Consider the following 24,709-nt stretch of genomic DNA (forward strand, 5'->3'; position numbering starts at 1 on the left):
AATTAGACATGGTTTACAAAAGTAAACACAAAAGTACAAAAGTTTAAATCTGGCACACATGGATAGAACATGTAATGTAACAATGTAATGTATTGGGGGGGTATGATTAATTGAGATTTCTCTTTCAATACATAATTTTCTTTATAATTTTGCATTCAGTTTCTTTATTTACCTTACTGAAAATGGTAGCCTGTGTGTGTTTTAACATTAAAACAGTTTAATCACACATGCACACACACACACACACACACACACACATGGTTCAAAATAAGTAAAATACCAAATATATATAAAGTGAGCAGTAGCAACATAGCACATTTACAGGATCAAAAACTATTCTTAATCAGAAGTGAAACAAATGACATTGTACAATTGATCGCAGATGACTTGGCCCTGGAATATTTTGTCAGTTAAGCTGCCTAAATATTTTTGCCATACATTCACATCCAACTGCGATAACATCTTTGACAAAAGCGCTGATAGTTGTAACATTGTACAGTGTTATATCAGGGAAGGTTAAATCAAATAAATAAGAAAATAAATAGGAATTTTTCATCTCTCTAAAACAAGCAACAAACAAATATGAGTTTGGAGCTTACATGTAGAACACCTTTGTTACACGGTATAGACCATGAACATCCCAAAGTTATTTTCTGTGCTATATTTGGGTTGTTAACAGACCTGGGTCAAATACGTATTTGTTTTGGATTCAAATACTTTTCTACGCTTTACTGATCTTGTCTGGTGTATTAGAACCAATTAAATACTGCCAAAAAGTGCAAACCCTGCTGTCTGGTCATATTGGCAGGCTCAATGGAGCACAAAAAAGTATTTGAATCCAAAACAAATACGTATTTGACCCAGGTCTGGGTGCTAATAAGAAAATACTTTATAGTGCTGCAATTGCCTTACAATGTTTGATGATGATAAATAGTTCAGTAAAATTCACTATCACTTTATCTTTACACTGTAAAAACCAAAAAAGTAGAATCTTAACAAGGACTTTAGTCCTATATTTAGATATAACATCTTATTTCTGTTGCTTTTTTGCTAAATAAGACAAATGTTTTGCCAATGAGATGAAACATTTTGACTCATTTCAAGATTTGCCAATGGGGTATGACAATTTCACTTGACAAGCAAAATGTAACTTAAAACAAGATAGTATTTCATACAAGCTTAATAAGATTTTAAGTCTCATTACAAGGCTAAAACACTTGTTAAGACAGACACTTTTTTGCACAGTGTATTAGCTGCAACCAAATGAGACTGCTTCTCATATAAAACTGCTTATTTATACACTGTATATACATATACAAATGCGTATGAAAAAAGGCACCTATTGAATGGAGAGGTTTGGATCTATTCCAAACGTTGCCTAAGTTCTCTTTACAGGGAGCGTTTGGTGGCCATTTTGTGCCAAAGACGTGTGTCCCGGGGAAAGGCAGCGGGGGTTTTTGCAGAAATCTTTCATGAAAATGTTGTTTTCTGTGACATTGCTTAAAAATGTTTTTTTAAAAAGCGTAAAAGAGTTGTGCATTAGCCAATCCCGTACGGTGCTGATGTGTATGTCCTGTTCGGGGCGGGTGAGAGTAGCGTTCCAGGCGGAGGAGTACGTGTCTTGTTCGAGTGACGCACGTGGGTGGCTGGCGTCCAATCAGGAGTAAATAGTGATGACTTCCCTTCCTCCTCCTCGGACCAGCAGCACTCTCTCCAGCCCCTCCGTCAGGACCTCCAGGAACTCCATATCTGTGCAAATAGTCAAGAAACCTGCACGGCCGCCTGGTAGCTCTCGTTTCAGGCCCGGGATTTCTGACTCTTCAGGACCACTTCCTTAAAAGGATGTTTATTTATCCCATTTCCCCCCCCCCTCGGCCCCCCCTAAATTTAGGAGTGCGTGCGTGGGAGCACAGGTCTGGACTGCACATTTGCACAGCTTGCCAAGTGACCCTTTCCCTGCCCCAGTGATGCTATAGCCAGTTAAGCAGCTCCCAGTGGGGTTGGCATGGTTACCATGCACAGCAATTAATTTGTGGCTGTTGTATCTCTACAGCTGCATCTGGTGTTATGAGTACTAACCACTTCAACTGATTTTTTTTCATATTTTTTTAAATCTCAAAGCATTTTTGAAGTGACTGTGTGTCTGCCAAGTGCAGTCCAAGCCGTGTCCCGTGAAAATCATTTATCATAGCCAACTGTACGATCATGTTGTCTTTGTTTTTTCTCATATGCTTCCTTCTTCAAGGGCGTGCTTGTTTTTATTATTTACACAATAAAACCTTTTTCCATTTTAGAAATTATTGAGGCAATAATCGAGCATTATTGCCTCTGCTCAGTTAATTAACAGTTTAGGAACCACAATGAATGTGGTGTGACCCTGAACACCATCCTCCACATCTGTTAGCAACTAGACATTGTATTAGAAGAAATCAGAAGTAGTATTTAAGCTCTGCCGAAGTTCAACATTAGGGAAAATGTGAAATAATATTAATGTAATTACAATTACGAGGCTAACTGAAATGGCTTCACGCAATGCAAACAAAATTCGTTTGCCAGTGAGTCATCTGCCAGTGAGTCATCACTGACCCCAGTGAGGGGGACTTCCTGAAAATCGTGTGACGCCAGTGTGGGGTTCGCCTGCCATGGTGGATATTTTGGGCACAAGTATAAAAGTGAACGATGTGAAAAGGCACCATCGAGTAGAAATGCTCGCACCACTGTGGTGCCCTGGTCTGAAGGATACAGTTCTCATCCCCCTCCGAATTCTTGGGCGGGCCGGGCATGTTCAGCAGCACGAGCCTGGCGTCGTGGGACCTGTTGACGATCACCTCGTTCAGCTTCACTGCCGTGTGCATCCTCCGTACGTTGGACTGGTCCCTGTGGGTTCAACACGGGCACACACTGACAGTCAGAACAGCTAGACTACATCTCGACCCAATGCACAGTCAGCGTGCAGAGATCAGGCCAAGCTAATCAAACCGCACATTTAAAAGATTCTCTGTCAGCGTAAAGATGAAGATGGAGACAAAGAAAGAAAGAACAAGAGGCTAGGAGAGTTGCATGTTGCACTTGAAGTTTAGGAAGATGTTTCCAATGGTGCTCCTAACCTGTCATATAAGGTTGGAAGATGAAATTCACTCTCTTAAGGAAATTTGTTTCCTGCACTATGCTGACAATCTAACATCTGAAGCTTAAAGAAAACATGCTCATGGGTGCTGTAAGGTGGATCGAAAGCAGTGCGCGACACAGTTACTTAAGGAGATCCAATCAGAACTGAAATGGAGAGCATTGAGGGGAGGTGAATCCACGTATGGCCTGCAGCACTGTATTCAGGGCTGACTGCGATGCCCCTGTTAGCTGTGGTGCTAACTCACGGCTTGATGCTGATGAGCTCTCTGAAGTTCTCTGGGGCGTTGGTTCTGTTCCTCCTCTCCGCGTCGTACTTGTCCTTGGTCCAGGTCATTTGGATCTTTTCCGGCACCGTCTCTGTCACCTCCTCCTCTTCGTCAGAATACAAGCTTCCCATTCGTATCAGAGAGTGCCTGTCCTTCACCAGCTGAGCCTGTAGATGGCAATAGAAGCGACATGAGATCATTGAAATGAACTCCTGTCAGTAAACTGGATGCAATCTAAACAGGTGAATGCATTATCGCATGCCATCTCCAGTCTGTATTTGCCCAGATTAGAAAATATCTGGTTGTTAATGTTTGCAGCCGACAATGCAAACACAAGCTTTTCCTGTTTGGTGATTTGTCAAATGTCCTGTTTGAGTGACACTGTATTGTTTGAGGGACAGGGATGACTGGTTGATAGTTCATGTGGAAGGCAGATACGGGTGATAAAGCCATGTACACAGACGTACCTCCCGCTCTCTCTCAGCACTGGACAGTCTCATCTGCCGCAGCATCTGGGATCTCTGCTCCATCATCAGGGTGCGCTCGTACGTGTAGGCTGAGATATCGCTGTCGTGCTAAAAGGAAGACGAAAAAACAACAGGTAGCAGCTGTGTGTGTGTGTGTGTGTGTGTGTGTGTGAGAGAGAGGCTGATTGCTGTAATGTTCTCAACGTCCCCCAAGAGAATTGCTAGAGCTAAGAAAGTAGTGGATGTAAAAAAAAAAAATGTTCAGCACGTGGAAGAGCAGAGTGGGTCAAGAAACGGCTCTGTTGTTTCACCTACCATCTCCACCACCTCCACCTCAGCCTCTATCCGAAGCTGGTACAGGAACGTGGCCAAATCCTTCTTCATCTGAATGCTGTTGTCATCCATCTGGGCCACGGTGAAGATGCGCATCTGGCACTTCCTCCAGACCTTGACCGAAAGAAAATGGAAGTTTTTTTTTTTTTTTTTGAAAAGCTTGTTTTTCAGCTGAGCAGTTCCTGGAGCAGAACCTTTGGTAAAACGCTGTGTCGACACACCGTGCGGCACGACCTGATTGGCTGGTGTGTTTGTGGTCCTTGAGCACTGGTCCTCACCTTGTGCTGTTTGAGGAGGAAAGGAAGTAGCATCAGCATGCCGCCATCGTGGACGATCCACCACACGTCGATGTTCCCGTCCGTGAAGCGTTCGTGGTTGCTGGGGTAGAAGGACACGTTCTTGGGCACCATCAGGGCGAGGTGGGCAGCGGTGGTGCAGCGGACCGTGTCTGCGGAGAAATGGGCAAGGTGGGTGGTAAAAATCAGCCATAAAAATGTCTGTGAAAGGCACATTTACATCTTCATGCCCTCATTTTTAGATAGCAGACATAGGTATATTGCAGCATTTCTCCATGTCAACATGCCAATCATGTGAATGCTCAATGTTTGTAGTGAAACGTTTTACCTTTAGATAACATTTAATACATTGTTCACAAGCGGGGAACTTGTCTATATCATAACACATCTTATAAAACTGGTGATCAGGGCTTTGATGAACTATAGAAAACCCACAAGAAATATTGTACTAGATTTCCAGATGTTACCAGATGTTACCTTTCACATATTAATTTACATTTGTGAAATATGTTTAAATGTCTCACACATAACTGGCTGGAGGATATTGGCAAAATAAACGATATGCTATGGGTATGTTTTTATTTTACTAGTTTTTGTTGAGGACAGTGCAATTTGTCATTGCAAGTGAAAAACAGATGTGCTGCATGTAAGGTCTATAGCCAAGGCTAATTTCCAACACCTGTCCCCAACCAGGCTTTTCAGTTCATCACGTTAGTTTTCCCGCCAAAACTACATATGCCTTCTGTCCCTTCATGCTTGCATTGTGAATGCCCTGTTAAAGCTGCATTTGCAGATGCAGTGAGCAGTGGCCACTGAAAGGAGCCGGGTGGTGGTCTGCAGGTGGTCTTACTGATGAAGGTCTTCCAGGCCCGGGGGTCCTCGCTCTGCCTCCAGCCATACGGCCAGCCCATGACCACCGTGTTGTGCTTCATCCCACCCAGGCCGCAGGACTGGATGAGGTGGGCGATTCCCTCCCGCACCTTGGTGGCCACCACCACCTGGCAGAAGCCTTTCACCTTCTCGATCTCCATCATGTTCTTTATGGTCTGGTGGAGGCAAACGTAAGGTGTAAAGACTTCAGACCGCGCACGCTGGTTATGATAAAGGTACAGTAATGCCTATATTTCTAGGAAAATTATCAAATGTATGTCTTTCACTGGTTGTCTGATTTATTTATTTATTTACCAGTCCAGATAATTAATGTAAAATTAACTTTAAGTATACTGAATGCTCAAAGCTTCTGGACAGTCTTCTTGTACAGATAAATACACCCTTAACTCATGTAATCATGTTGTTCACTGCTAGCACGTTAAATAATTAACACTAATTAAACAGTGAGCTATTTGTCTGATGCCATCTGTGCTTGTTATGGAAAATTATAATATGACACATAGAAATCGGGTATGTCTGTTCACTGAAATCCATTATGGTATATATATATTTTTTTAAACCACAATAGCTTATTCCCAAATATCTTCCAAAAAAAATGTGTTAGTCTGGACACTGCAGTGGCAGATCTACCTGCTCTGAGGCCTGGGTCTCTCCGAAGCTGTCCAGGTAGTTGCCCTGGATGACGGAGCCGACGATGGTCAAGCCCTTGCCCGCCTTCAGCTGCGAGGCGAAGGTCAGCAGCCGGGGGTACTTCACGTGGAGGTCCTCGTCCAGCTTCAGCAGCACCAGCAGCTGTGGCCTGACGAGCGCGGAGCAGGAAGGCATGGTAGCAGCGCTTATCCAAAGGGCAAACAGTCTCTGTCCTGGCTAATGTTACGGTGTGCATTGTGGGTAAATGTCCCAGCAGTCCTCACCTCCAGTTTTTGGTGTGGGGCGGGCCGGCCTCCAGCCTGAGGAGCGCGTAGCGGGCGGCGCTCAGAGACAAACCTCGGATCCCGTCGCCCCACTCCTTCTCCGCTCTGCCAGGGAAACGGCAAACAGCAGCTGGCGTTAGCTTCTCCTTATGAACTCGTGGTGTTCGCTTCTTTTCACTCCGTAGGTCAGGGCTGACCAGCCCTGTTCCTGGAGATCTGCCCTAACAAACCCTAACCCTAACAAAGCACACCTCATTCAGAAGCTAGAGATCTCTCTGAGCTGCTGGTTAGTAGAATCCGGTGTGTCAAATTAGGGTTGAAATGAAAACCTACTGGACGGTAGATCTCCAGGAACAGGGTTGGGCAGCCCTGCCACAGAATGTACAAATCACATATTTTAGCATTTCCAGATCACTTAGTATTAGCATCTCCTGATCACATTATTTTAATTCCTGTCTACATAGCATTAGCTTCTTACAGTCACATAGTGTCAGCTTCTCTTGACCTTACCAGAGTGTCAACTTGTCCTGTCTGCCTGCAACTGTTTTCTACTCTCGCACTTCAACAGCTATGGGTTCATGCTGTAACTTCTATAGAGAAAAGCAGGTATTTCTGTCAAAAACATGCCATGGAGAATGAGTCATAGATGAGGCATACCCCTGGTACTCTATGTACTTGTAGATCATGCTTGCAATGCCCATGGCCACAATGGCATAGTACCAGGAGGAGATGAACATCAGCGCCAGGCACATACTCATGCCCAGGAAAGACAGGGCCCTGATGGAGAGACAGAATTATTGGAAACACTCCATAGTACACGGGTTGCTACTGCTCTGATAGGACTATGAGAGAGAGAAAGAGAGAGAGAGAGAGACAGACAGACACAAAAAGAGAGAGAGAGAGACAAACGATAATTTCCACGATCGCCATTTTTGCAGCAGGGGAGATAAAGTTAAAAAGATAAAGTTGCTGGTAAGTTGCTCACTAAAATGGCAGCCTTCTCTCACCAGTGATAATATTTAAATCGTGGCCTCCAGTTGGGGGTGCGGAGAAGGGTCTGCACTGCACATGCCAGGTTTACGAACAGATAGCACATCAGGAAAAACCTGGAGAGGGAACACACATACACACACACACACACACACACACACACATTAAATTATGTTGATGTTAAAATGGGACAATTTGAACTTTAATAAAAAGCTGCTGGTAAATTAATGGAATTTCTGACGTTCCTGTTGAATAATCGTGTAGTCAATACTTAGAAGTCCAAAACTGTAACACTGCTAATAGCAAAAAGACCAAAAAAAAAAGAAAAAAGAAAAATCAAACTCATCAAAATGAGTTCCCATGATTGATTCAGTTACTCTCATTTCTACAGCAGTATGCCAGTGCAGTATTGTAGGCAGTGGCAGTCTGTGGTGGGAGGGGCCGTGCTCACATGGAGAGAATGGGGGCCACCATGTCCAGCGATGCGATCAGGATGCCAAGCTCAGCGATCAGAGCGGTGAGCAGCAGGGCCCACGTCGGCTCCCCGTTGGCCTTGCCGTGCCCAAACACCTGGAACATGACCAGCGCACCCATAAAGCACGGGTCACACACTCTACATGAACAGGATGCAGACCTGGGTCAAATACGTATTTGTTTTGGATTCAAATACTTTTCTGTGCTCTATTGATCTTGCGTGATCTGGTGTGATTGCGCCTGCCAGTATGACCAGAAGGTGGGCTTTGTACTTTTTGGCAGTATTTCATTGGTTCCAATACACCAGATAAGATCAGTAAAGTGTAGAAAAGTATTTGAATCCTAAACAAATACGTGTTTGACCCAGGTCTGGCAGGATGCAAATAGGACTTCACTGCTATTGACAGTAGGGTTTTTAAGACTTAAAACTTTCAGTCATTTCAGGACTTTGTTCAGAGTCACTGAGTGGCAACTGAGTGTATGTGCGCAGTTAAATAATGGTGCCAGAAGCGGATGTTTTTCTGCGCGGGGAACAAACCCTGAGGAAAGGGATGATGTTGTCCTTGGCGATAGCCTGCAGCAGGCGGGGTGCCCCAGTCAAGGACTGAAGCCCCGCCCCCACAGTGGAGAAGAAGGAGCCAATGACGATGACCCAGGGGGACGGCCAGGACAGGGTTCCCACCACCAGGTTTTTACTCACTGCATCTCCAAACCTGCAGGACACAGCGGTGTCAGTCTGTCACATACCACTACCCTGCTGCCAAGGGAATTGTCTGGGCACACACAGCAAAATGCTCCACGTTAAATGGTTTAATTGTCTTCAACATCGTCCGTTCAACAAATTAAAACAAGTCAGAGTAGTTTATTGCACAAAGAGGACATAACTCATCAGATTTTTGTTTACAAATTGAGCATTTGAACAAATACAGCAGAGTTCATTTAAATAATATTATTACTTTGTGATTATTGCAACATTTCTTTACATATTCTTTATCTACCTGATAGACAATTGAATATGCAAAACTAGAGCCCAATCACTTACTTGTCTCTCAAGACCACCCCTTCGATGCATGCCCCAAATAGCACCACTGAGCTGAAATCTGCAATATGCTGTCAAGGAAAGGGGCATTCTTATAGAACAGCGTGTCATTAAATTTCAGTATGAATGAACACGGTAAATACTAGTCCATTACTGATGACATTATTAGTGGTAACAGTTTTAATGCACTGCATGTCACTTGTCTTATAACTTGTCCTGTAGCAGTAGAAGCACATCACATCATAATGTGGGTTGTCTTGGGGACCAGAAAAGGATACAGACTAAGGACGTTGTGGTTATAGCCAAAATGGTTCCCACAGGGATTGACTTCTGTGCATCTTTGAGGTCTCCTGATCTGTTAGACCCAGCCATGATACCTGAGGGAGGGAGGGAGGGAGGGAGGGACAAATGCATAAATTTGTGACAAATGGTCTCGGCACATGAGGTGGAACTCCCGACTCAGCAGAAAAGGTGAGTTTACTTCAGCATCTCAGCTGCTATAATATTGTTCCCATAAGTTAGGCATGTGTACTGAACAATTGTTTACCAGTGGAAAAACCTCCTCCTTGACAGCTGCTTGCCTATTTATAACTTTGCGGGGCAGGGTCAGAGACAGGCCTACGTGGCTCCAACGTCATTGGCTGAGCCCCGAGGTCATTCGCCGTTTGAAAACGTGTGTGTGGTGTTTCCGTCCAACTCCTCCAGTTCTACTGATATCCAGTTGTTATATGTGTCACATTAACTCACTGTAAACTCAGTGGTGCTGTTTAAAAGGTCATGCAGTTTTTACCTGGCCCACTTATTACCAAGCACAACTAGTTTTGTGTATAAATAGTATATGTTAAAGATAGATAAACTATATATTATATATTTGGAGGGCATATTTCTGTGCATAAGTGATCAAGATTTTTTTTTAACAATGTGTCATAGCAATTTGATTAGCAAATGTAATTTTGTAATTATCTACAGAACAGTGGGGAAGAAAAGATTAAGCAAGGCATTATGGGACTTGTGTGAGAGCTAGTGAGTCTGAAGTATTATATGTAGTGAAACCACAATGTCATGCTTTTCATATTCATTCCAACAAAAAGGAACCTTAAAAGGTACCATTCTCACCTGTTGCAGAGGGGAAGAAGATCCCAACCAGAACAGTGAAGGAGGTGGCGATATCAGCCGACACGTAAAGGTACAAATTCTCCAGAGCGCCGTGAACGTCAGCCGAAGGCAAGCTTTCCTTCTCCAGGATCTGCCCTTTTTCCAGGTAGGTACTCCACATGTTCTCTGTAACGTAGGAATGTACAGTTATTACTTCCACATACAGTAGCTATGGGTGCTGCAGAGGCAAAACACAGACCACTGATAACTACCTGAAACTAAATTTTAAATAGTGTAGAACAAGCAATATGATGACACGTGTAGATAGAACTTCTTAAAGCAGGCTCTTACCGCAACCTTACGGTACGTAAAGCCTTTAAGTTCATCGAGCATTCATAAATAGTTTAGTCAGTTTATATTCACTTTCACATGGTGTTGTTTTATATGCTATGGCAAATTTCAGCCACATTCTGATTTTGCATGCTACGGTAATGTCTCTAAGTGTGGTTACATACATCATCATGTTAGTTTTTTATTTGTTTATTTTATTTTCAAAGACATGTAAGGAAGCGGAGCAAAGCCAAAAGTTCCCAAAAAGGTGATCAAACGAACAGCAGAAAAGTTGGGAAAACACTCAAGTGCTGAAAAAGTTTTTATTGATTGATCTATTGATTGAGCTTTTAACGCAAAAACTGAACAACTAGCCATGGAGAAAAGAAGGCTAACTGCACTGCTGCCTATGTATTGCCAACACGTTTCGAGATCCTCAGACAGCATTGGAGAAACCACCTCACCTAAGTGTTTTCCCAACTTTAATGTTGTTTATTTTGTATTTAACACCAGATCCCTTCCTGGATATGGATACGGAAGCTTTCTCAGAATTCCCACGGTTTACCCAGAATTCCAATATAAAATCCTACCTCTGATTATTCCACTGGCTAGCCCAGGAATGCCCTGGATCTCTGTTACATTGTTCTGCATGAAGAACTTGTCGCACTCCTGGCCGCTCATGTTTCTAGTGTTGCAGAAGTTGTCCCACAGCCTGCTGGGAACGGTTTCGTTTCCTTCCACCACTGTCTTTGCGCAGACATCGAAGCGGTCCCTGACTAAGGTCCTGTTTCCCAACATGCAAATCCTAAAAAAAAAAAAAAGAACACACAGTGCAGTGACGGTTCTTGTGTGAATGCTTTTCAGTGTGAGACCTTCAGACCTTTGATCTAATCATTTTGTATTTCCACGGGGACAGATATGCAGTCAAATGTGAAAGTGTTCAGACAGTGACACAATCTTGTATTGTTTTGGCTCTGCACTCCAGCACATTGGATTTGAAAGAAAACAATGAATATGAGGTTAAAGTGCAGACCGTCAGCTTTAATTGCAAAGAAATGTGTCACTGTCCCAATACTTTTGCATTTAGCAATGAAATAATGAAAAACATTCTCCAATAATAAATGAAATTTAAAATAATTTAGCTGCTTGAAAGTTATCACGACACAGCAGACTAGAATTTACAATAACAGTCTTGTGTCAGCGTGCACACCCATGCACAAAGCAAAGCAGTGAAACCTAGGCATCTTCAAGTAAACATATTCAGTAAAACCTCCCACCAGAGGGCTTTTTTCCTTCTCCATCAACATTCAGAAGGAAAAGTAATCGATAATTCAGTTAAATTCAGCTGTAACTGTTCATTGAGCCCTGGACACTTACGGAAATTCGGGGGGATGGAAGATAGACTTGATAGCTCCTGCGTATATCGACACGATAGATATAATGACGCAGGCCAGGAAGAGGGAGGCAAGCTTGTTGACGTATTTGACCCCGACGAAGACCACCAGCGCCATCAGGCTGAGGAAGATGGTGCCGTAGACTCTCATGTTATTCAGCATCGCTCCGTCGCTTCCGCTTGGACCAACGCCGTGGAATATGGCCGCCTGCGGCAGGATGTATTTCTGGTAACGGCAAACACATCACAAAGGTGTTAGTCAACAGTTTAAAAAGAAATTTTTTTTTTTTTTTTTTTTTTTTTTTTTTTTTTTTACTGGTGCACATTTTCTACACTGAATCAAACGGTCATTTGCAACATTGAACATATCAACAAAAACAGAGATGTATTCTTGTCGTTAATCCATGAAAAATTTCCCACATGGATTTGGGTTTCGGAAATGCCTTACCAGCAATATTTCAATGGCACCGAGGATGTACATGGCTCCGGCAAAGGTTGTGCCCAGGTAAAAGCAAAGCCCCACAGCGCCTCCAAACTCGGGGCCCAGAGAACGGGAGATCATGAAATACGCTCCGCCAGCTGGAACAATACAGACCAGAGTCAGCGGATGTAATTCGCCAGGAGTCCTGTGCTGGAGCTCATTTAGAGTTGCATGAACATTGACCTGGTTTCAGTTAACGTTTGTCATTTACTTTTACTTCCAAATAAAACAAGCTTTTTATTTATTTATTTATTTTTTCTTTGTTTTACTTCATGTTGCCTCAAAGTTGAGACAGTTTGACTGTTTTAAATGAAAATTTAGCACGGTTGGTATATAAACAGAACATGCTTATTAACTTTGATTGAACAGTTAATTACCAGTTATGCTCCCAATATCATTAATGTTTCACAAATGAAAACATCTCTTTTTAAAAAGCTTTTAGAATCTCAGAAGTGTAGTTACCAGGGACAACTCCATTTGTTGCAATGGCGCTCATGGATATTGCTGTAAGCATTGTCTGCAAAATTAGAGGGAAAAATCAAGTAAACACTCCAACAACGTCTGACGATATATTTTGCTGTCATGGTCAGTAGTTTGTCAAATTATGATCGTAATGTTTTTAATCAAAATGCAGTTTTTTTCATCATCAACATTATGACCTTGCTTAATTTACTTTGCAAGTGACAATCAAAATATGGGCAGAGTTGCCTTTTGTCTCACATTTATCCGATAGGTTGAAGCAAGAAGCATATTCTTATTTTTCCTCAATAATAGTTGTTTGCAGATGTCTTTTTGGTTGTAAAATGTGTCTTTAGGATGTTTAGTAATATATCCCTGAAACTGCATATCTTATTGAATGTTCTGTCCCTGGTTATTTTTTGCTTGACAAGGGAAATTGTCTCACCTCATTGGCCCCATCTTTTTGTCTTATTTAGCCAAGAAGTAATATAAATAATATTTTAACTCTAACTGTAAGACTAAAGTGCTTGTTAAGACTGACTTATTTTTGGTTTTTGCAGCGTCCTGGTTTTAAAAGAGGGGGCGGAATGAGTCGGCTTACACACGAGCAGCACATGAGGACGATGAGGAAGGACTGGACGACGCCCGCCATGCCCACGATCCAGGTGAGCCGCAGGAACAGGATGACGCCGAAGATGTTCTGCAGGCACGGCAGGTAGACGCCCATCAGGGTGCCCATACTGGGAGACTGCGGACACAGCACAGGACAAAATGGCGGGCGTACTGTAACAAGCACAAAACTCTTGTACTTCTCCCCCTTCCAGAGGTACGCCTACGCGCAATTAGACTGGAGCCATTTCCTGTAATTTGGACGTAATGCTTCCGTCATTATTATTATTATTATTATTATTATTTTATTATTATTATTATTATTATTATTATTATTATTATTATTATTAAGACTCAAACCTTCGGAAGCTTTTTTTTGGAGGTCATCGCACTCTCGGCCTCCTCGTGCTCTTTGGCCCCCTGGGTGATGTTGGTGTAGTTGACCAGCCTGCTGAGAAGAGAGGAAACCTTGGGTCGAATGTCCAGCTCTTCCTGGAGGAAAAAGGGAGAATAACTGTCAGTTGTATTCGCTGAGGGAAGACCAGAGTTTGGCTATAAAAAGCTGAGTATTTAAAGAAGGCAAGAGTACACTATGAAAGTGTACAACTAACCTCAAATAAAGCCAAGTTTCTGTCGTAGAAGTCATTTTTCTTTGATGCAGCATCTGGGCTGTTGAGAAAGGGGCTGTCCTCTTTATGGTTTCCATGACCTGAGAGAGAGAGACAGAAATAACAGTTAAAATGTTTTTTTTTGTCTTTTTTTAAAGGGAGGAAGCAGTTGTGGAACATGGGGAATCCCAATCACCATGGACACATAAATAACAATACTGTACAATGAAAATGTCTTACAAAAAAACACCACAGTGTTTTTGCCGGCAGCCAGCTTTGACGAGTACAGATGGTATTACTTTACTCCCACCCAAGAATACATTAGCCCTTGTCCTTTCCTTGCTATTTCTGGGCTCGTTTTACAGTATTAACAGTCACTTGACAATAGAAAGGTCAATAGCAGACTCATTCAGTTCCCTCTTGGAATTTAAACCGAATTTCTACTTTAAATGTAATACTGGTACCATATTGTTGTGAAATCAATTTGATCAAACTATTTTGTTTATTCGTTTTCCCTCGCTGGATTCCTACCATATGTGAAACAGAATTTGAAACAGAACATCTGCACACAAACTGTGTTACACATGCGAAATATCCACTGCTAGTTTGACACAACAACACATAACAGCAAACACCAACACATAACACCAACTTTTTCTAAGTATATAGAAATTTTAACAATATGATTTTACTTTGATTTTTTCACTGGACAAACTGAATAATCCAAGTGAATTCATAGACTAGGCATGTCTGCTTATTATTTAACCTTTACCTCGTTTAACTTGTAATTTGAAAGTTAAGTCTGAAGTTCAGATATTTTTTTTTTTAAATCAACAAGATCCAAGCCTGTTAATTAATTTAATCACTTTAGAATGCACATATGTCAGAACATGTCAGAAATAAGAAACATCCCAGAGCTAAAATAGATAGATTTAAGTATAAAACTCAAGGATAGTTTTGAGGAAACCTACAAGGACACTGGGGAAACAGACAGAAAGGCCTGGGCCGGAATTCGAACCTGGGACCTCCTTACTGTGAGCTGACGGCACTATCCACTGCACCACCATGCATACATGACGTCAGAACAACACAAACTAACAGTCCCCTTCAATTATAGCACAGTGCTGCAGTTCTATACTAATGTATCAGTTATTTTCAGAAAGGTTCAGCATCACAGGCAATTCAACAAGAATGATATACACTAGCGCATTATACTGGACGGAACAAAAAGGTTTATTTCAAATAAGCCTGCCGAGCACACAGAAAGTCTATCTTTAGGTCCCAAGAATACAGTCCTGATCTTGGAACAGTGAATCTGAGACAAGACATCCACTTTTTAATTTGTTATCAAGAGTTCTGTCTGATCTGAGGCACATGTAATCTTCCTGTCTCTTTAGTCCACAAGCAAATGTTCAGAATGTTGATCTTTTCAATCCCTGGCAACAGCTGTTCACCCCACAAAGGCATCAATGCATAAACACCTTGCTATATATATATCGTACGTGTATATACAAATAATAAGTCGAATATCTTGCATATTATTGTATTATGACAAATATGACCAGTATACAGTTGAAATCATTTTTCTACTTAAAGGAAAGGGATTTTTTTTTCAATCAAAGCACAATAAATTTCCTTGCCTGATCGACTGTATACTTAATGATATAATTCTTTATATATCTCTTTAAAAATTTACTGTAAAATAAAATGTGTTTTTTTAATACTTTATCGTGGGAATCTATGTAGTTTGTACATAATATTATCCCTGTGACATTTCAGAGATACATTTTTTTTTTTTTAACGTTTTTTACGTTTTTAAAATACAATGCACAATCGAATACAGACAGGCCAGTATTTACATGATTAAGCATATGATCCTTTTTTTCTTTAAAGGTGATTATATCCATAACAATGCTGCAGTCTATAATTATTTAAGATGTATTCTTTCTCAAATATATTTATTGAAACTAAGAGTATCTCCTGGTTAGAAAGAGCTTAACAAGACTGTGCTGCTTGGTTAATCTAACGAGCACGGTAGGTTACTGCTCGTAGATTGAGACCGCCTAAATACTGGCCACAAATTAAAGTGACCATGCATATTTAATAGACATAAACGAAAAATCACTAGTTCTGGATTCCTGTATTGCCAATGCGGCCACAAAACAGTGACATAAATCTTGATGTTACTTTTACCATTCAGGATGTTTGGCTTTAAGGGGCAGAGTGAGGGACTGAAATGAAGTGACCTCATCTCGCTCCTTAAAGTGGAGGTGCAGTACCCCACTCACCAGGCTTGTGGGCTATATTGCCATTACTCCCTTCCTGATGGGCCATCCTTCAGCTGCAGCAGAGTGCTCTGTGTTCAGACCAGAGCCAGGCTGGACCAGGGCCTCTCTGATACTGTGCGTGAGCTCCCTGAGAGGGACGTGCCTTAACGTTTCTGCACACACACACACACACACACACTCATACACACACACCTACTCACGCACACGCACGCTCATACACACACACACACACCTACTCACACACACGCACACACACAAACATGCTCATACACACACCTACTCACACAAACACACACGCTTACACACACACATGCATACACACGCACTCCTACGTACACACGTACACACACGTGCACACGCACACACATGCACATGCACACATGCTCATGCACACTCACACACACACACCTACTCACACACACGCACACACACCTACACACACACACACACGTGCACTGAAGTTCTACCGAAGACTAATTAAATTATCATGAAGGACAGTACTTATGCAATTACAAGGTGTAAATTCTCCGACCAAACAAAATATCTGCACACATATACTCATTATATGTAAATATATACATGTACACCAAAATATTAATGTTAAAAACCACATGAGGCAAGCATAACTCATTGAAAAATGTATATGTTATTCCATAAAATACAGCTAGCACAGTTGGGCTGGTTGGGGCATTTCTCTACAGTGTAGCTCACTACTGTAAAATTGCAATTAACCAACAAAAAAATGGTAATCAACCTAATTGCAAATATCAAAATACTCTTCTTCCTTAATTCTGTCATAAAAACCCAAAGTAAAACATTTCACTGACTGATTATTTGAGTAAACCCATACGGGGTTACATGAGGGTGATGTTGTGAATAATTCTTGACAAGCCAAACAGCTGCCTCTTAGGTATTTTCCTATTTATTGTGGAGCACAGTGTTTATATAATGCTACGTTCAAGCACAACAAAGTCTCCTGTGTAGAAAACAAGCCAAGAGCTCCAATGTACAATGTCCAGCATGCAACACATTTAAGCACATTTATGCACAACTATCCTTAAGCAACACATTTCAATTTTCCACGATTTGCCTGTGCCAGGACTATTTTTATTAAAAGACATCTGCGCAGGCAAAGAAAAAGAAAATGTGAAAGCTTGCTCTGGTAAATGCTTCCCCCTACTGGTAGTTTACATTTAAGTCACATTCCTCTCATTTTATGTGTGTATGTGGTACCAGACTTAGATGTTAAAAGTTACACACCACTTACAGTAACAAAAACACAAGCCTGTACATTGCTAGTTGAGTGACTTGTTTTTCATTCGCTTATATTTTTGGAGAAAATTATTGTCTGAGGGAGACATTTGTTTTATATAATGGCTTTTTAATTCTGTAACTCTTGGCCGCTCTTGGCAACTTGACAGTCACATTTCTGTTCACAATGAAAATCCTTTTAATCAAACCAGCGGAGCAGTGTCCCGTACGTGTGACCTTCTCGTCGTACTTCTAATAAAACAGATGAAAGATTAGCGGGGATATTACGAAAGTCCTCGAACCCCTGCTGTATGCTGTTTTGAGAGACCAACCTTGGACTTGCATGACAAGTCTGAGCAAGTCAGCTGAGATCAGGGAGATCAAAGTAACGGCGATTAAGCCCGGCAGCCTTGCTCCAGAAGCCTAGCCACTGTGCAAATCCTTTCAGGAAACATACACCATGATAACACTACATTTTAATATTTACTGTAGACAAACATAATACGCCAATATAATATATACAGAGTTTTATTAGTACTGTACATGTTCAAATACCCATCAGACACTACCCAACAGGGACACTACCCGCTCTGGATAAGAGCGTCTGCTGAATGCCTGTAATGTAATGTAATAAAAATAGGCAAATGGATGTCAGATATAGATAGGAATTGTAGGGTCTTACTGTTGAACAGGCAGTGTTGTCACGCATTCATATGTGCAAGCCAAATGTGAAGGTAGCCAATTTACATTTTCTGAGTTGCACAGATAAGCAGAGGTGGACAATCCCGGTTGAGAAAGTAAAAGTCCTCCCCAGTATTTTGTTCCAATCACTGGGATTTGCTCATTAGCACAATTCTTCAGCCAGGATGGAGAACTATTCAGTGAAGTCAGCTGACTGAGTTCATGGGTGGAAGAAACACACAGCACAACTTTTACTCTTTGACCTCTGGAATTCCACCTCCATGGAGAAAAGACTTTTTTAGGCCAATTCCTAATGTTTTTATAGATTAAGGTCCCATGTTATACCTGCCGATGAACATACTAAAGATCAAAGAACTGTCTTATGATTTTTTAGGATGCAAATTAGACTGCCTTCACCCACTGGGATGTGACATACATATAAAGGCCATGGTTTTTTGCTTTGGATTGGTGGAACCGTTCCCTCCCACTTAATTGCTACTTATGCTTGTATTTCTTCATCATGGTTCTATTTATGAAAAACGGCCACAGGCAGAAGCCCACACCAGAATAAAATATGGATACGGCCTTGGTCTGTGTTGAGTGACATCATAGAATGTGCTCGGAGCAACTTTGCACAATGAAGAGATGCTGTGTGGCTGTGTATGTGTAAGAACCTGTCAACATTTCCCTGAGAACACTCCAGCTTCCATTCAATCCAGTGCAGTACACTTGGCTCTTCTAGGCCTAATTCAAACAAGTACCCTTTGATTTGTTTTTGATCATTAAAGTGCATTTGTGGTGATTACCGTGGCTGTCGTACTCACAGTATCCATTAACATTGAAAAGAATGGCACTTGCTTAAATTTGTTTCAAAAAGGGGTTTAGCTATTTAGTACGTCTACTGTTTGCTCACTATCCTCAGTCTTCAGGTCTCTGTGACACAAAACGAAGTGAAGCCCAACAGGGAACACAGAATGGATTTGTCCTCAGTAACACTGCTTGACCTGAAGATCTGACACACAAACCGCTTTCAAAGTACATAAACGCGCAGAGTCAAAAGCTGGAAAGACAAGTGTCACACAGGCAGGGATCAAGGTTCACATGGGTTCTAAGCTTCATTTGATTGTGACTTCTGACACAAACAACTGTTGGGCAATAATATTGCACATAACCACAGCCCTTCTATGCTGTGAAAGTACTCGGTAAATGGCTTTGTTAGCCAGAATAGGGAACATACAGTTTATGTGAGTCTGTGCATGCACATATTTTTGTGTATAGGCATGTGTATGTCTATGTGTGTATGTGTATCTGTATGTGTGTGTGTGTGTGTGTGTGCACTCATCGGTGTATTGTATCTATTTGTCTTTCATTGTTGGCTGGCAGAGGCTATTTTTAGCCTCAGAGTTAATGTCAAAACTTTTTTGTTGATATTTAAGAAATCACAAAAACAGCATTTGCAGCATAATGTGGGAAAGCTGATTAACCACGGCAAACAATTTACCATTCTTTTAGCTCCTTATTTTCAAAGCCTATTTTTGTCAAAAATGTTTGGCCTTTCTCTTTTAATGAACATTTAAGATGGACTTAATGAAGACTAAGAGGCATTAATTCTTCTTAGCCTGTTTTACCTCTTGCTGTTACTTGGCAAATTCTCTAATCTGTTAAACTCATTTAGCTGGAGCCCACCAGCCCTCTGGATATGTGAGTTTGTGAGGTCAGAACTGAGGGCAGTCTGAGTGGGCCGGTGGGTGGATTAACCCTTAAACCTTTAAAACTTACATTTAATCCCAAAAGTTTATAGTTAGGCCCATTTGCATTCATATACCACAGGTAATCAACCTCAGTACAGAAGGACTTTCCTGACCGCACGCACTCTCCTTCACAGTCGACCAGCTTTCGCCAGAACGTCCTTCATAGTCTCTGCGTCATTCATGACATATGCAAGAAAACTATTGGATTGCCTTTCATCTCACAGGTATGTGCTGACAATATTATTACATGAATGTGTAGTGCACATATTTGTAATCAATGCGTACACAGCAGAATAGGTTCTTAGTGAAAGCTGGGATGATCAGTAATAATCCTCAATTTGCATGGCTTGGACTTTACCTTTTTGGCAGAGGTGTGTAGTCCAAGGAGATTGACCGAGGTGGAAAATCTAGGTTAACAAAGTAAAAGTCCTCCTCCCAGTATTTTGTTGCAATCACCTGGATTTGCTAATTAGCACAGTTCTTCAGCCAGAAGGTTGAACGAATTACTGAAATCAGCTAGCTGAGTTCATGGGTGGAAGGAGCACATGGCGGGACTTCTACTTTCCGACCCCTTGACTTTCCACCTCTGGAGATAGCAGACCTCCGTTTCTAAATGTCAACACAATTGCATTTGGTTACAGATAGAACTTCCCTGTGCAGAATATGCAGTTAAATATTGACATACCGTGTGGGGAGAAATGATATACATTTGTGAAATGTGTGTAGCTATGCTTTCCCTCACCCCCTCTGTTAAGTAACCAAAGGGTTTGGTCCCTTTTCAAATATGCAAGTATCTTGAATAAGACCTGTTTTGTCTGCTTTATCAGATCATTGTAATGCTGATCAGCTGATTTCATACTAATGAATAGCGTTGCCATACCACATGTACATGCAAGTAATCCAATTCAGTCCCCATGATGCACTGGAAAGTAAATAATTCCAGCTCTGTTCTTTGTATGGCTGCTGAGAGCTAAAGCTGTCTAGCTAACATATCTTTAACTCTTTCTATAACAGTTTGCTGGTTAATTTAACGTCACTGCTTATTTAATACACATTATCGTGATAAAATACGTGTGAGACCAGTTAATCACAATTACAATGGTCTGTTATCTTTAATGCGTGTAAGTTTATCATTCAGTGTGGTATGGACCAAGCTCACGCCGGTATGCCGTTGTTAAAGGAAAAAATGCTCTGCAGAACTCCTCATCAGCAGCCATTACGGTGTGGACTGGGTCCAGAAACGCTGGACTACAGCAACGCAGTGGAATTCCAGCCCGCTGTGTTTGAGACCTGTGGGCTGGCTTTGATGCGGGTTAATGGTGTAGAAATGACAGCAATGTGGAAGGGAAGGCTACAAAACAAGGGCTGCACAAAAAGCTCACGAAATGAGGCGTGCGTCTCTCCGAGCAAAATTAGCACCGCAAAACATTAAAGGAAATCACTGCTATCAAAATTTCTTTTCTATTGGCCCTTGTGTATATGCTAATGGTGCTGGGGTGCTCTTCAGAAAGTCTACTAATGTTCCATTTGTGTTCAAAGGCCATCTACGTTCACATGGTTTGTACTTTGTGAGGCATTGCTTGTGTTTGTGTGAGTGTGTGTTTGTGTGAGTGTGTGTGTGTGTGTGTGAGTGTGTGTGTGTTTGTGTGTGGTAGTGCCTCACAAATCACAAACAAAACCTTGGGACACTTTCTCTTTGTTTCAGTCTGTATCCCTTGCTTCAGTTTTGTTATTAAATACATGGCATTAATACTTATAATTATACATTATACAGGCCAGAGTAAGCTACCTGCAAAATCTAAATGCTCCATCAATGCTCCATCAATGCTCCATCTTTTTTTTTTTGCAATGTGCCTACATTTGTCTCAGTGTTTCTTAAAAATTTTCTCCCTTTTTATCAGCATAGTCTCGTTCATTAGCAGCACTCATTAATGCCACATCTGCTTTCGATTCGGAAGAGCCCAAAAAAAAGCACACTCTGTCCCCTAAAATGTGATACCAGCCGCCGCTGCTCATCACACCGCATTCTACAAGCTGGGCTGTAGGCACAGGTGTGAGTTGGGAGGAAGGTCTACGCATCAGGTGCAGCTCAACAGGTTGACCGTTCGTGGGCGCCCCGATCGACCAGCGGGGTTGCTGCTAGAAAGCGAATAAGTGGCGTAGCGCTGATTGTGTAGTAGCGTGCAGGGCTTCAGGCAAGTGTCACAGATGGCCCAGATTCAAAACCAGACCAGATGGGGCAGATTGTGGGGTCGATTCTAACACTAGTCCAGAGCCTTAACGGAACGGGCCATCCGGTAGGGCCCCCGTCTCAACGTGTCTGTTCAATTAACTGCATGTTCTGGCGGTCAGGAAGATAAACTTCTACCCAGAAAGGAAGAGACTCCTCTCACAGGTAAGGAAGAACCCCTTCATCAAGGTACTGTACCTAATTTGTTTTGTGTACACATTTAACCTCCTGTACCGGTCTACTGAACTACGTGTAGCAGCAGCCGCACACAATCACATTTTTAGGAATAAAAATGAAATTCATTCCTCGATTTACTAAATCTCGCACAAAAAATGTGATTTTATCGGTGTAGACTAAGTGTAATTTAAAAATAAAATTACATTTATAGTAAATGTGTGCTGTGCAAATACCCTATGAGTTACATACAGTATATTATTCTTAACACATATTTTTCTTTACATCTACTCAAAATTCATAGGAGGCAAATAGTGTGACAGATAATGACACAGTCACTCTCGGGAATGTGAAGTGTATTTTCGGGAATGCCAGTAATGGTTTGCAGCGTCTGCACTGAAGTGGCGACCCTGCACAAGTGCCACTCTGTGTAGATGAGGAGGGAAAGGAGCATTACTCAGAGTCTGGAACAAGGCTGGCACTGTGACTCCCCCCACCCGACCCCTCCCACACACTCACACACATACCGTACACACACAGACACACTCCCCTCCCTCTTTATAAATGCCAAGAAGTGTGTCTGCCTCTGCCCAAAGCCCTCCATTTTCTACAAACACAAGCGATCGTGCGGTTAGACTCAGCACCAGAACCTCCTGCTGTCTTCACTGCTGTCTCTCTCTCTCTCCTGGAGCCTGAAAAAGCTCCAGAGTGTGGCAGAACTCATAGCACTACCACAGCTTTAATAACATTGGCAGAAATAGTTCATTACATATAAGGGAAATTGTAATGCCAGTACAAGAACAAAGGCATAGACAAAAGTCTGCCTTTTACATTAAAATCTGAACACCATACAGGTCATTTCAGGCCACTTAAATTATAATTTTCGAATTCCCCCTCATGGAAGATCTAAGCATGATACTCATGTTAAGCCTGACATGATTCTTTTACAAGGATGAATACGGTGTGGAAAAAATGGACGTGTTTCACACATACTAACTATTCCTGGGAGCAATTAGAGACCCAGATGCCTGAGCTTGATTACACCAGGAAGCCTCCATTGTGAATGTGGACGCTGTGTCAGTGCCACATTGTTCAAGAATGGTTCGCGTTACAGGTCACGCAGCAGAGCCGGGGCCTTGACATACAAATTATATCTTTTCGTCAAAAGAAGATTCTCAGGACCGTTGCCAAGCAGAGAGACCGGCTACTTCATCGTGACCTGTCCAAGTTGTTTTTTTAGACGAGAACATTCCCAGTCCACTGTGCTAACATAATTCACCACTGTACACTCCCAGTTTTATTCATTTTGTCAGAGCCCTTAAATGGTAGGCCGGGCACTATTGTAGAGGGTGTGTGTGGTAAGGGGGGGGGGGGAGGGGACGGGCGGGGGGGTTTCTAGTTGAAGAACAGTCTTGTGCCTTCCCCCCTTTTTTAAGCCCCCCGGGTAAGCTTGCGTCGATTTCCGTGCCAGCCCTTACAAATCTGCACCGATCCCACGTAATCCTCCCCTCCGGCTATAAAACTCCTCACTCTCACCCGTTTCCATTACTCCTGTCCCAGGGAGTGGCTGCAGCTCTGCCTCAGTCATGAAGTCAAGCAGGAGAACTGTTACTTTTCCTGTTAATCTGCCAGCATGCTGTGGCTCCCCTTCAGAGAACTGAAGACACTTTCCAGCACGCACAGAAAGTTCGGCTTTTGTGGGAGAGAACACTTGGGAGCCTGTCTGATTTCGGGAATGCTCCTGCTACCTCTTGCGTCAGGCAATCTGATGACAGCCCCCCTTGCCGGTCCCACAGTCCCCCAGCCCCCCCCAGTCCCCCCCCTCCTCCCTCCCTAACCTCAGTTGTTTTGCCTTTGTAACTACAGACAACTTTGCCATCTGCTTACTTTTGAAAGGACTCATGGCGTCATTGTCTGCTCCAGCGTGTCTCAGATCCCTGCTGCCTACGTGCGTCAGCTTTCAGGAGGCCTGTCGCGTACCCAGAATAAAGCACTAAAAGAGCCCGTGGTGTGAGCCATCAAACACTGCCCAACAACTGTCACCAGAACCACCGGCTTTACATTACCATGGTTACCCTACAGCCGCAAGGTAACGTACAGAAAGTTTAGAATGACTGCTCAACTGATTTCTGCTCAAACTCTCCAAATCACATTTAAAGTAATAATAAAAAAAACTTATATCTGTATACTCATGCTTTCCCCCATATCTCCCACTTTAATGTTTTCAGAGCACAAAAAAAGTTTTTAAAAGTTGGAATCTTTTCAGGGCTTACCATCAGAACTCACTGTGTCTGTATATCCCGAATATCCCTGCCCCGTGTCTCTGTAGTCCACCCAGTTGATCCCCTCCAGGCTGTCATAGTTTGACTGAGCGCTATCCTCCACCGGTACCACTGTAAAGTGGGGCATGTTTTTCGTGAGTTTAGGTCTTCTACCCCTTAGCCACGGCTCGGCTATCGCTTCCCCGCTGCAGCCCGCTGAACTCCCAATAATCTCAGTGCATTCCACCACAGTTTGGTCACTTCCTCCAGAGGAAATTACCATATTTCCCAGCTCCACC

At 42.3% G+C, this 24,709-nt stretch overlaps 1 protein-coding gene across 2 annotated transcripts; it reads right to left on the bottom strand.

Annotated features, from left to right (window-relative positions):
- Nucleotides 1–93: 93 nt before the first annotated feature.
- On the bottom strand, nt 94–24,709 carry LOC118215421 (solute carrier family 12 member 4-like). 2 transcript variants are annotated; one of them, XM_035396203.1, is made up of 24 exons: nt 24,423–24,709; nt 13,778–13,875; nt 13,527–13,658; nt 13,159–13,305; nt 12,561–12,615; nt 12,066–12,196; nt 11,602–11,843; nt 10,815–11,029; nt 9,916–10,080; nt 9,078–9,176; nt 8,803–8,860; nt 8,299–8,473; nt 7,738–7,856; nt 7,304–7,402; nt 6,954–7,073; nt 6,297–6,401; nt 6,013–6,181; nt 5,342–5,537; nt 4,474–4,643; nt 4,178–4,309; nt 3,863–3,970; nt 3,375–3,562; nt 2,744–2,877; nt 94–1,749 (listed from the first exon to the last, which is right to left on the bottom strand). In XM_035396203.1, the coding sequence occupies exons 1-24, from the start codon at nt 24,691–24,693 to the stop codon at nt 1,658–1,660; spliced, it is 3,420 nt and encodes a 1,139-aa protein (XP_035252094.1). In that variant the 5' UTR covers nt 24,694–24,709; the 3' UTR covers nt 94–1,657. The 2 variants fall into 2 exon arrangements, with proteins under 2 accessions (XP_035252094.1, XP_035252095.1); XM_035396204.1 differs by lacking the exon at nt 24,423–24,709 and adding an exon at nt 16,063–16,163 and having other exon boundaries at nt 1,658–1,749.

Source organism: Anguilla anguilla, chromosome 16, assembly GCF_013347855.1.
Source record: "Anguilla anguilla isolate fAngAng1 chromosome 16, fAngAng1.pri, whole genome shotgun sequence".
Taxonomy (NCBI): domain Eukaryota; kingdom Metazoa; phylum Chordata; class Actinopteri; order Anguilliformes; family Anguillidae; genus Anguilla; species Anguilla anguilla.

Coding starts and splice junctions, on each gene's coding strand:
- LOC118215421 (XM_035396203.1), bottom strand. CDS start 24,693: ATGGTAATTTCCTCTGGAGGAAGTGACCAAACTGTGGTGGAATGCACT. Junction 13,306..13,526: donor CCAAAAAAAAGCTTCCGAAG/GTTTGAGTCTTA, acceptor CTGTGTCCGCAG/TCTCCCAGTATGGGCACCCT. Junction 7,857..8,298: donor ACATCATCCCTTTCCTCAGG/GTTTGTTCCCCG, acceptor GTCATGTTCCAG/GTGTTTGGGCACGGCAAGGC.